Source organism: Natrix helvetica, assembly GCF_964273705.1.
Source record: "Natrix helvetica genome assembly, chromosome: Z".
Classification (NCBI taxonomy): domain Eukaryota; kingdom Metazoa; phylum Chordata; class Lepidosauria; order Squamata; family Natricidae; genus Natrix; species Natrix helvetica.
Genome location: NC_138554.1, coordinates 109,882,897 through 109,895,554, shown reverse-complemented (window position 1 = coordinate 109,895,554; position 12,658 = coordinate 109,882,897). Strand labels below are relative to the sequence as shown.

The 12,658-nt window shown below is 35.7% G+C and overlaps 1 protein-coding gene across 7 annotated transcripts in view; it reads right to left on the bottom strand.

The window, feature by feature from the left end:
* Nucleotides 1-433: 433 nt before the first annotated feature.
* SGCE (sarcoglycan epsilon) overlaps nt 434-12,658 on the bottom strand; it is a 77,723-nt gene continuing 65,498 nt past the window's right edge. For 5 of the 7 annotated variants that reach the window (XM_081971666.1, XM_081971667.1, XM_081971661.1 and 2 more), the window contains 6 exons: nt 11,293-11,504; nt 10,402-10,428; nt 5,962-6,150; nt 3,692-3,735; nt 908-942; nt 440-572 (listed from right to left, as the gene is read on the bottom strand). In XM_081971666.1, coding sequence (XP_081827792.1) covers nt 522-572; nt 908-942; nt 3,692-3,735; nt 5,962-6,150; nt 10,402-10,428; nt 11,293-11,504 — 558 coding nt within the window. In that variant the 3' untranslated portion in view covers nt 440-521. Of the gene's footprint in view, nt 573-907; nt 943-3,691; nt 3,736-5,961; nt 6,151-10,401; nt 10,429-11,292; nt 11,505-12,658 lie in introns of all 7 variants that reach the window. The other 2 variants (XM_081971664.1, XM_081971663.1) reach the window with 2 other exon arrangements.

Genomic DNA, 12,658 nt, shown 5'->3' with positions numbered 1-12,658 from the left:
TTTCATTCTAAAAATACAGTATGGAATAATAGCACAGGAAATCAAGATTAGTGCTAAGAATGGAATATATTCTTAATTAACATCTAGTATTGCTGGTTTTCTGATTTAACAATTTCCATATACAAAGCATGGCAGAAAAAGAATTACACTTAGTTCAAAATTTCCTGCAAAAAGACTCCATTAAATTAAAATGCAACATGCTTTAACTTCACTTTTTAGTTTTCTAACAAAACCTTAACATGAATACTGGACATTTTACATAGTACAAAAGGAGAATACTTTTAACAATATCTAGTTGAAATAATGAATAGCTGAGTGCTTTATAAATGTTTTAATTAACTAATATAAAAATTAGTATTTTACAAATTTGTTGAAAATATCTAAAGTATAAAAAGATACAGTACATGTACAATATGGAAATGATACTTGACATCAGAACATTCTCTAGGCATGCATTAGAAACATTCATTTGTCAATGGAGCAAATAAGGAAATGAAATCTTGTATTGGTGTTTGATTTAATTACAAATTAATCGCTTCTGTAAATTTTCTTTCCTCAGGGATACCATTTACCTGAAAATGACAATTGATAAGGGTATTAGATTTCAAAAGTTAATATAGTTTTAAATTATAAGATAATCATGATGAATCTGTATCAGATTTAATAAGCAACTGATATAGTGAACTTTTTGCATAAAGCTAAAAAAGTGAATATCTGGAATGCATACAAATAAAGACAATAAAGATAAAATGAACAAGGATGGGATTTATAACTTTAGGTGTTCCTGAACTATGATTCCCAGCACCCCATATTACTGGTCATGCTGCCTGCAATTGCTGGAAGCCAGATTCTTTTATCACTGTTTTTCACCAGGTAGAAAAAAAAGTGATACTAATGTAATACTTGCCTCCAATCTTTGAAATGTTGTCATGCGAAATTCTCCTTTAGTCCCCGAAAGCAGTAATAAAAATAAATAAATTGAATACACATCTCTCACAAATGAATTCCTGTCATAATTTTCCAGAGGGATGGCCTTGAAAGTTTTTTGCAGCAAAAACTAGAGTGTTGTGGTACCTTGAAGACTGATGAACACTTTACAGTAGCATAGATTTTTGAGTTTAACATCAATTTATCAGTTATGTGAAGTATCTAACACTTGACGGTTACCAAGCACATTGGCTGCATGAAATAAATTATACTGTATAAAAGCTTAGCATAAATTACTTTTTAAAATGCTGCTCTCAATTATCTTCTTCCTAGGTGAATCTTCTATCTAGTTTTTGCCATTTATGAAGCATGTGCAAAATGTTTCACATAAACCTTTACTTGAGGAACACAGTTGGATTTAGGTGGCTTTCCCAGATCGAAATTGGCATGTTTTCCTTCATGTGTAAGATGAAATGGAGCTCTTTTGTTCCATAGGAAGAGCCAATAGAAATCCCACAACAGTAGTTCACAAGATATGGGGAGGGAGAAAAGGGAAGGCATTCAGAAGATCAAGGAAATGAGCAAGCTGATGGAATATATGCCATATTGGGATATTCTGTGCAGCTGAAAGGAGGGAGGGAGGGGTTAGTGGGATGGGGATTGATGAGATATTGCAGCAGCTCAGGCAGGAAAGGACATATGGAATATGACAGCTGGACCACGCAGAGACAAAGGACGAAGTGATTTGCACAAATATTAGACCCATCTGGATTTTGTTTTGTCCAAATCCTTGAAAAATCAAGTATTTCAGATTTGGAATTTGCCAAGCCATACCTTACCTGAAATGGTTCCGATGAACCTCTAGGTTCAAAAAAAAAAATTCCTTGTGGCCTGCATAGCCCAAAGCCTAATTTATTGCCTGCCTCCAATTTTTAGAGAGAAATTAGAAATAACAATTCTATATATATTAACATAACTGCATTTAAATGAATTTTGATAATTAACAGTAATGCAAATCTCCCCCTCTCTTATTCTGCTCTGTGAATGATGGTCCAAGAACTAATCCAATACTAGATTAAAGAAAAAGAAAAGATTGCAATAAGTCTGTACAGTAATAGGGATTTGCAAAATCTCCTTCATAATGTATTCATGCAATGTGTAGCCCATTTTGGATTCTCTGTTGGTGAACTGAAACATATACTTCTGTTGCAAACAGAATACAGGGCAGGACTGGTTGAATCTGGATGCGGGTCCAAAATGTTATAGTCTACCCCAAGTGTTCTGTTCTAGCTATATAGTTAGATATTATGCTCCCTTTTGGGTGTTAAACTGTTATATTTTGAAAGCTTCAGTTTGGACCATCAGAGAGTTGAGGAATAGTTTTGTCTCTATTTGTCCTGATTTAAGTTGGATGGTGATGTGATCTGGCTGGACCTTTGGAGAAAAGCATGCATTACAGAGTGCATGGTACGGCAAGGGATTATTATGGAATATAGGAACTGACACAGAATTCCGGGATCAAACAGAAAAGGTTTATTGCGCAATAGATCCAGTCGCAAGAAGCACAGACTGAATGAATGGTTTAATTTGTTTTCCAACTATTATAGATCTTACAGGGGCCCCCCATACTCCCCACACCCCCTCCCTTTTCCGTCTCTCAAAGCTAAAATGAAATGTGGTTTTTCTGATAAGTCTTCAAAATTGCGGTTTGGCTAGGTGTGATTTAAGCTTCCTCTTGCAAACTAGGCTTCCTGTTGCAAATTCTTAATCTTCAAACTAAAGCTTTCCTATTACAGAACTCTTAACATGCTCCATTATAAAGACAGTTACATATATTTAAGATTCCTATTATCCCATATTATGATCATTCTGGATTTAATCATCCTTAAACAGATAGTGACTAAAGGATGAACTACAAAAGAAGAAATTGCTCACAAGGGATCTTGACTAGACTAGACTGGGGTTTTTCTTCAAAGGGGTGATATTCTGACCACTAGCAGACCAGACTGAATAAAAAGGGGATTCTTTTTTCTATCATACTTTGCTTTGGCTGCCCAGAATATATGCTACTACTGTTTCTTGTACAGATTCTTGCATGTAAATTGGGGTTGGTGAATTAATGTCCTATGGTTTTCAAATGATAAGCTGATATAATGTTGAAATCGCATTAAAGGTGTGTGTTCATGCATATGTACTATGTTCACAGACAAGACATGAAAACACAAAAAGTGCAGTGGTGATTGCTTTGGTTAACCTGCTACTTAGGTGATTCAATGTATGTGCATTCTTAGTTTCTCTTGGGGTTGAGATTCTAGAGTCTTTGTATATGTAAGTGCTTTCATCTTCAACTATATTTTGGAACCTCCACAATCAACAGAATGATATTCACAGCTAAACTCAACAAGATATCAGCAATGTATTGAGTTATTGCTATTACTGTTATTGGTGCTGTGAACTCAATAACCGACATGGCTCTTAGAACTGGGTGTTCTACAGATCAGTAGAGAACAGTTGTTCTGAATCCCATTATTTTCTAGAAATGGAGCATCCATAACCATTTTTGTGTTTCGTTTAATCAAACTAGGAAGAAACAACTTTTTGTTTCAGATTTAGTTTAATCTGAACATTAGTTAGCCTGAAATGGGGTTGTCAGAATTTCTGGAACACAGTATTTTGTATGACTCCATACTATTTCCATTTTGTGTAAATTTCATTCCTTTATAACCCGGCTTGTTTATTTTTATTTAAAAAACATAAAAATCACCTTCTGTTTGCTGCTGAGGAATCTGAGTCTGATGAGGCAGGTTCCTATAAATAATAATTTAAAAAACTTTCAATATGCTATTATGTTTGTAAACAATAGATGCAATTGTTCTGCCTTGTTATGTAATTTAGAATCCATAAAAATAAGAATGCAAAAAGACTGCATTTATTTTCACTGTAAGGTGATTACAGTAGCAGTTTTCCTCTATATTCATATATACACAGCAGAAAATAAATGATGTTATATTTAAAAGGATGTCAAATACATATTTCAGAAAATAACCTAACCTAATTAATCCTCCAAACAGAAAAGTTTATATTGTACAATTGTTTGCTAATTGGGATTTATAAAAATGACATTTTAAATTATTTTGGCTATCATACCTGCTTTTATAAATCAAAAATAAAGTTCTTTCAAAAGTGGGGAAATCTTATGCTTTTGTGATTATTCTGCTGTCCTTTGCATTTCTTTTGGTCTATTATTTGCATATCATTTTTCTCTTTATCAATGTGTTATCAATATTTGACAGCTGCCAATGTATACATGCCATATCTTATGAAATACAATACTATCTAATCCTTTAAAGATAAATATTCTCCATTTTTTTTTAGTTTTTATGATGCCAGAATAGCTCTTTATTGATTGTCTACAAATAGAAATTGTAAAATACTATCACTATCTCCCATTAAAACCAGAAGTAATCACCCTCTAGCTATTCAAGATAAGAGTAATTCTACTTTGAAGGCAATAATTAACTCTAATTAAAAAAAATCTATAGCTATCTGTTGAAGACGACTTCTGAAAATCCCAGGGGCAGTCAAGAAAACACACAAATGGATCAACAAACAATTCACCCGAATTTTTCATTCATGGCACAAATGGCCAGGCTCAATTGATCCTACTTCAGATACAGTACGTGAAGACCTAGCATTCTGCAGAAGTATCTAATGCTACAAAGGTGAAAGAAAAGATAAGAATCTGATTCTTAGGAATCTACACCAACTTAATGACACATAATAAATAAATCATCTAGTTAACTTATAATTTTAAAAAACTTTTGGTTTCTGGACTTGTTTCATTAACATTGCTTAAAAAAATCATTAGATGGAATTTAGTATCATAAAATGGGTACATATTTATATTTAATATTGCCTCTATTGTCTTTCAATAAACCTAACCTTTAAATCTATAAATGCCAAAAAATGACCTGCTAGAGCTGGTTCTATGAAGCACACAATGGGCAGTTCTGGATGTATCATTCAAGGTCCTGAAATATCTGAAACCTTCGAAGCAACTTATGCTTAATATGCTACATAGAAAATTTTAATGAGCCGAATTAACGCTTCTCTTCCCAGAATTTCTTTCCGCTAAATAATATTTCATTTCCATCTTGTGCTCATTTTGATCATTGTTCCCCATTACTGACATGCATGATTGTTGTTCAGCAGTGGTGGTGCCACCTCAAATGAAGTCAAAGAATAAATCACACTTGTTTTAAGACATTAACTAGTCTTATATACCAAAGATATGCTATCTGAAAGTATATTTTAATGATGGCAAGTATGATTTATCTGAATATGATATGAAAATCTAAGATACTATAGAGCAATATTAGGAAAACTGGAAGAGAGCATATGTAATCCATTTCTCATCCCTGGAAGTATCTCTGAGAGACATTCAGTTCTTCAGCTATAAATGATGTCTTAAATTAGGAACTCATGAGCCTCTTGCCCATTAGGTCACAGATGGCCCAACACCTGAAGTCATCTGTTCTATGGTCCTAAAACGTAGCATAATTCAGCCCATTACACACAGAGAGATTGCTTGTTTCTCTTTGGGAAGAAACATTCTCCATTTGCTTCAGCAGAGGCAGAGCAATAACTATCCCAGAAATGATAACCAGAGAAGCGCTTTCATAAAAGGATGAAATTAGATAACCAAATGTTTGAGGCCCTTTTAACTGAGTAACAATGTCAATTGTAACATTGTAATAATTTTCTTAAAGAACTCTGTAAGTTAGTATTTCAGAAACAAACAACAAATAGTGTTCAACATGCATAGCTGCGCATTCTAGAAGAGTTGGAAATAAAATTCGGAATCTCAGACAACATTCTGAGAATGTAATCTCAACACCTCTAGGACCACAACTAGGCTGAAGACTTTATCTTATAAAGTAATATTACCGTAGTTTTGTAGTGAAAAAGCTTAGCAGATGTCTATCAAAATTCAATTAAAACACCTCTCTTCAAGCAATCTGTATCGATACTTACTGTTGTGTTTGCATCAGCGGCATGCTAGTATTGTCATAATTGTCTGGGTGAACAGGTGGTACAATCTCACCAGTGACTGGGTGAAAAACAGGAAGTGTCGAGAGTGGCCATGCTATCTCCCTGTTTTTTGCCATCTCCCGAAGTTCTTTTGTGGATTTCTGAATGGCACTGTGATGGACCAGCTGAATACTAGGTAAAAAGGAAATATTTTTTTAAACAGGCCTTATCATAATGAGTGCTGCAAAAAAATAATCTCAAACAATTATTGTGAAATAAATTCAAAAGGTATGATCTATATAAAAAAATATTGCATATTATTTTGGAGAAAAGAAATGTTACACAGGCGCGCGCGTGCACACACGCACGCACGCACGCAGGGCACAATTGTCTCACGATTTCATTTCCTTATGAAAATAAAAAAAGATCACAGACAGGCAAAAATTCAGTGGAAACTTCCAACTTCCTGTCGGCTTCTTGACTGAGCTTCCTTGCAGGAATTTATCAGTTGACATTTGAAATCTGGTTTCCTTTTTTCTCTCCCCATCTTTCTCCCTATTCCTTGTTTCCTTTTTCCCTCTTCTTTTTCCTCTCCATCTACTTTTTCTTCTCTGCAAGCAGGTAAGGGGCTGCTGCCACCTGGGGAAGGGACCGAGGAGTGTGGGGGTAGAGAGGAAGCGTATGCAAACAAAGAGGGACTGGTTGAGGATGCACCATTTCTTCATTGACTTTCTTCTACAAGCTTGCCACAAGTAAAGTGTCTGGTAGGGAAGGTGGCAAGAAGTGTTGACAATCCCACCAGTTCCTTCAGGGTCCCCATGGACTTATGGAAAACTGCCAGTGAACAGTGAAAATGAGGCTCCCATGATTGCAGCTGACAATGGAGTGTGGTAGCACTGAATAGCAGCAGTGCAGCAGCATTGATGGAGCAACAAAATTTCTGAATTTTATTACTTTGGGAGTAATAGGTCCCTACATTCTGTAAGTTAGCCCAAAACTTTGTAGGCAAAGTTTTGCCCAATGATGCAGTGTTTTAGGGAAGATTGCAAACTATCAAATAGACACTATTGCTTTAATAGTACACAGATATAACCCCACTGAGAGAGATAGTCCTCAGCAATTGTCTTTAAGTCATTAAGTGAAACAACCAAAGTCATTAAGTGAAACAACCTAAGTGAAACTGTGCTTATGAGCTTACTTCAGGTTTCCTTTGTTTTATAGACCTGTGAAGGTTGCCAATGCAAGGATTGGTTGTAGAGTTACTTTTTCATCACTGTGATAACTGCGAACAGTTGCTAAAAAGGATAGTCACTAAATAAGGACTACCTTATACCAAAATAATATTCAGTAATTTTTAAATATGCCTCAAACAGGATAGATTAGATAGGTAGGTAGGTAGATAGACAGAAGGAGAGAGAGACAGAGAAGAAAGAAAGAGAAAGAAAGAAGAAAGAAAGAAAGAAGAAAGAAAAAGAAAAGGGGAGGGAGGGAAGGAAGGAGAGAGAAAGAAAAGAAAAAGGAAATAATGGAAGGAAGGAAAGAGAAGGTAAGTAAGCAAGTAGGTAAGAAAGAGAAAGAAAAAGAAAGAAAAAGAAAGAAAGGCTTTATAAAACCTGCAAAATTTCATCCAGTCCATTCAATCTTATTCCCAGTTCCTCAATAGGAATTAAAAGATGATCTGAAGTTTACTGCATTTGGGATACCTTTTTCCCATACAACAAAGAGCGGATCATAATGAGGTAACAATATACAGTGAAGGGGGATTATCTTTTTAGATCATTATGGTTAATATTTCCCTCTTTCAAAACCAGCTGAAATTTGCTTCAGGGAAGAAATTTCCACCAATATCAAAGACAGCCTTTCTTAGAGTCAAAACACTGGAAAATTAATAAAATGAAGAACTGCCATAAACATACACAGCTGATATTTAGAACAGTGAACCTATTAAAATTCAGTCCCACAATTCACATTGCTTCTAGTTTGACTTTACTTCTAATTACAGTACTGTGCAAAAGTTGTAGGCAGGCGTGAAAAAAATGCTGTAAACAAAGAATGCTTCCAGAAATATAAATAATGATTGTTTATTTTTGTCAATTTTCAAAATGCAAAGTGAGCAAACAAAAGAAAAATCTAAATCAAATCAATATTTGGTGTTACTACCTTTTGCCGTCAAACTAGCATCCATTCTCATAGGTACACTTGCACAAAGTCAGGGATTTTGCAGGATTATAGTCAGGTGTATGATCAACCAATTATACCAAACAGGTGCTAATGATCATCAATGTCACACGTAGGTTGAAACCCAGTCATGAACTGAAACAGAAACAGCTATGTAGGAGGCTTAAAACTGGGTGAGGAACAGCCAAACTCTGCTACCAAGGTGAGGTTGTGAAAGATAGTTTCATGTCATGGCAAGATTGAGCACAGCAACAAAACACAAGGTAGTTATGCTGCATCAACAAGGTCTCTCCCAGACAAAGATTTCAAAGCAGACTGGGGTTTTAAGATGTGCTGTTCAAGCTCTTTTGAAGAAGCACAAAGAAACGGGCAACGTTGAGAATCGTAGATGCAGTGGTTGGCCAAGGAAACTCAGTGCAGCAGATGAAAGACACATCAAGCTTATTACCCTTCGAAATCAGAAAATGTCCAGCAGTGCCATCAGGTCAGAACTGGCAGAAACCAATGGGACCCAGGTACATCCATCTACTATCTGGAGAAGTCCGGCCAGAAGTGGTCTTCATGGAAGAGTTGCAGACAAAAAACCATACCTCCGACATGGGAACAAGGCCAAGCGATTAAAGTATGCACGAAAACATAGAAACGAGTGCAGAAAAATGGCAGCAGGTGCTCTGGACTGATGGGTCAAAATTTGAAATATTTGGCTGTAGCAGAAGGCAGTTTGTTCATCGAAGGGTTGGAGAGTGGTACAATAATGAGTGTCTGTAGGCAACAGTGAAGCATGGTGGAGATTCTTTGAACGTTTGGGGCTGCATTTCTGCAAATGGAGTTGGAGATTTGGTCAGGATTAATGGTGTTCTCAATGCTGAGAAATACAGGCAGATACTTATCCATCATGCAATACCATCAGGGAGGTGTATGATTGGCCCCAAATTTATTCTGCAGCAGGACAACAAACCCAAGCATACAGACACAGTCATTAAGAACTATCTTCAGTGTAAAGAAGTACAAGAAGTACTGGAAGTGATGGCATGGCCCCCACAGAACCCTGATCTCAACATCATCGAGTGTGTCTGGGATTACATGAAGAGACAAAAGGATGTGAGAAAGCCTACATCCACAGAAGATCTGTGGTTAGTTCTCTAAGATGTTTGGAACAACTTACCAGCCAAGTTCCTTCACAAACTGTGTGCAAGTGTACCTAGAAGAATTGCTGCTGTTTTGAAGGCAAAGGGTGGTCACACCAAATATTGATTTGATTTAGATTTTTCTTTTGTTTGCTCACTTTGCATTTTGATAATTGACACAAATAAACAATCATTATTTATATTTCTGAAAGCATTCTTTGTTTACAGCATTTTTTCATACCTGCCTACAACTTTTGCACAGTACTATATATGAAAAACTTTATAGATTCAATATAATCTACATGTCTGTTTAGCCTATTTGTGCTATAGAACTACCATTATAAAATTGTAGCCCTTCATACATTATTGAATTAAAGTTTCCATCATCCACAGCCAGCATTACTAACACTACGGATATGTATTTAGCAACACTGAAAAGGTAACAAATCCTCTTGTTTTGGATGGATGAGCAATCCATATCCTTTTAGATGTTGTTGTAATACAGCTCCCAGCTTGGACCATCTTGCTTGATTTCCAGGAATTCATAATTTGGCAACACTATGAGGATCAGAATTTCCCCCTCCTGTTCTTAAGTATCAGAAATCTATTCCACTGAAGGAACTCTGTATAATCAAGCTCATATATTACTGCTTTCAGTTTTATAATTATTCAGAAAATAAACATTCTGAACATAGGATACTCCTTTCACAAATCAGAATTTTAATCTTTTAATTATCCTATGAATATTTATCAAAAGGAGGTACTTTACAGACAGGATAGAATTATAATCCCAAAATTCTCAGCAAGAGGATGCTCAATAGGAATTTTGGAATTATAGTTCAGCAGATCTGCAAGGCATCAGATTGTTGAAGAACCACCTTTAGATATGGATTTAATCCTTTCAAAAAATCCAGTACAAATTTTGGTTTTAATCTATTTTATTATTAATATTAGCCCTTTTTATTTTGCCCTATTCAACTCCTTATACGTATTTTTTTTCCAAAGCAGCTAACTTGGCAATGAAGGACAAGATAATGAGGATGAAAATGGTATACATGTATATGAAGCATGAGAAGCTCCTAGGAAATGCTTAAATTAAAAGATGGGAGAAAATAACAGGAAAGAAGAAGACACTTACTCTGGTGTTTGCATGTTTCTCTTTTCCCTAAAAATAAAACAAAAGTTATGAATTAAATAATAGCATTGATATTTGGAACATTAAATCTAAGTGCTGATGGAAATAGGGAATGATATGGAAATGCTGGCTTTTATTACAACAGGATTGTGATCCAAAAAAGCCATAAGAGCCAGAAATTGGCTCCAAAGGGCTGTCTCAGCAGCCAAGCTGTCCTCAAACAGAAGGTTCTTTTCAGCTATGGAACCAGAAGTAACTGCCCTTCACAGAACAGTTTAGCTAGATCTGCATCTGTGAGCTTCTGCCTTCATACAAAAAGCTGGAACCATAACCTGGTTCATGTCCTTTAGGAGCATTTACCACAACTTTATGAGAAGGCATGGGTGAAGGCATAGAAATAAATGAAAAAGAGGAATAACACAGATATAAACACATGAATATGGAGGACAGATGATGGACTCAAAAGGTCCCCAGAACATGTGCATGTAAAATGGAAGAGGATTATGTTTGTTTTTTATGACTGTAATAAAAGATGGATTTGATATGTTGCTTGCTGCTTTTAAGTAATGCTTTCTTTGGGTTTTATTGTCCTAAAATTCAGTTCACAATCTCAAGAATGTTTATTTTAATTATTAGAAAGTCGTTTTTCCTACTTTTAATTCCAAATGAGACAAGTTAACTTTCCTTTTTAAAAAAAGAATTCCTTGTTTTGTAATTTCTTAACAAATTAAGATTGCTAGCTTGAAATATAATGGTAGAAATTTCATTTTAGCGCATGTTTTAGAAAATATGAAGCACTGTTTTCATGAACTGAATTAAGTTGAACCTAAAAATCTTTTTGCGTGTAGAAATTTACAAGAATGCAGTCACATATTAACGCTTCAAAGTACTCACACTCCTTCCCGCCGGCAGCACATAATATAAGCAAGTATTAGAAAAAGCACCAGGGCAACTGCAGAGGGAACTGCCAGAGTAATGAGGAAGTCTGAATAATAATCTCTGCTTTTCAGGTTCTCAGAAGGTGGCTTATATTCGCCACCATCTGGTAATATGCCTTCTCCACGGATCACTTCTTGATAAGTAGAAATTTGCTGTGTTTTATCAACCTGATACCAAAAGTACAAAAAGCATTTTAGACTTCTTTAGAATAACATGCAAGAAATAGCTTAACAAATATATACATTTGCTTATTACAAAATCTTAATTTCTCAACTTTAATAATGTTGATGCCACAATAAGATACTGTAATCTACCCAATTACTTTAATATACAGCGTAAGGTCCAATAAAAATATTACAAGAAATCAGTTTACTGAACCAGTTTTCTTATAAATAGTTTTCATGAGGCTCAAAGACCATTTGTACAAGAAAATGAAATACTCTATAGAACGCATAGTTTGACCCAACAGTATAAAAAATAATTTTACTGGAGACAAAATTACAAATATGTTTGGAAGTGCTTGCATGAAACATATACACGCAAGGCAGAGGTGGGTTCTGGATCCCATTGCAACCGGTATGGTGCAACAGGGCCGGGCGTTCACCATATGCATGTGTGCAGCACGCGTACAGCATGCGCATGCGTACTTACTGCCCGCGACACTTCAGCAATTCGGCGGACCATCGCGCAAGCGCGGTACACTCTGTGCACGTAAGCCCCAATCGGCTCAAATACAGGTAAGGACAGCGGGCAGGCCCTCTGGAACACCATACCGGAACGGTAGCTGATGCTCCCAGCAGGCACCGGTACGCCCATACCAAGGCGTACCGGTAGTATCCCACCACTGACACAAGGTATCAGGGCAGATTTTCTTCTGTTCTCTTTTCCTTGTGGCTCAGATAGTAGAAGTGAACAAGATTTGGTTTCAATGTATTTAAAGTTATTCTATTTCTTAGATTTATATCCTGTTTTTTTAAAAAATTCGGAAGCACTAGGCAACAAATATAAAACCCACTCCTCTTATTTTTCTACATGTCAATCCTATGAATTAAGAGAGGCTGACAAAGAATGACTGGCCCCAAGATGAACTTGCGTCTAGTGTCTCTAATGCCAACCCATCACCTTCATCTCTGCACCATGTTGATTACTCTGTTTAGATTTCTGGACTGTATAGCCTGATTAACCTTTACATTTAAGTTATAGTGTAGTTTGTTTTTCCTTAATGTACAAGTAAGGATATCATGACTTGTTGAATACATTATGATTTATAAATAATCTTAACATTGTGTGATCACTCCCTATGTGTGTAATTTAAAAACAT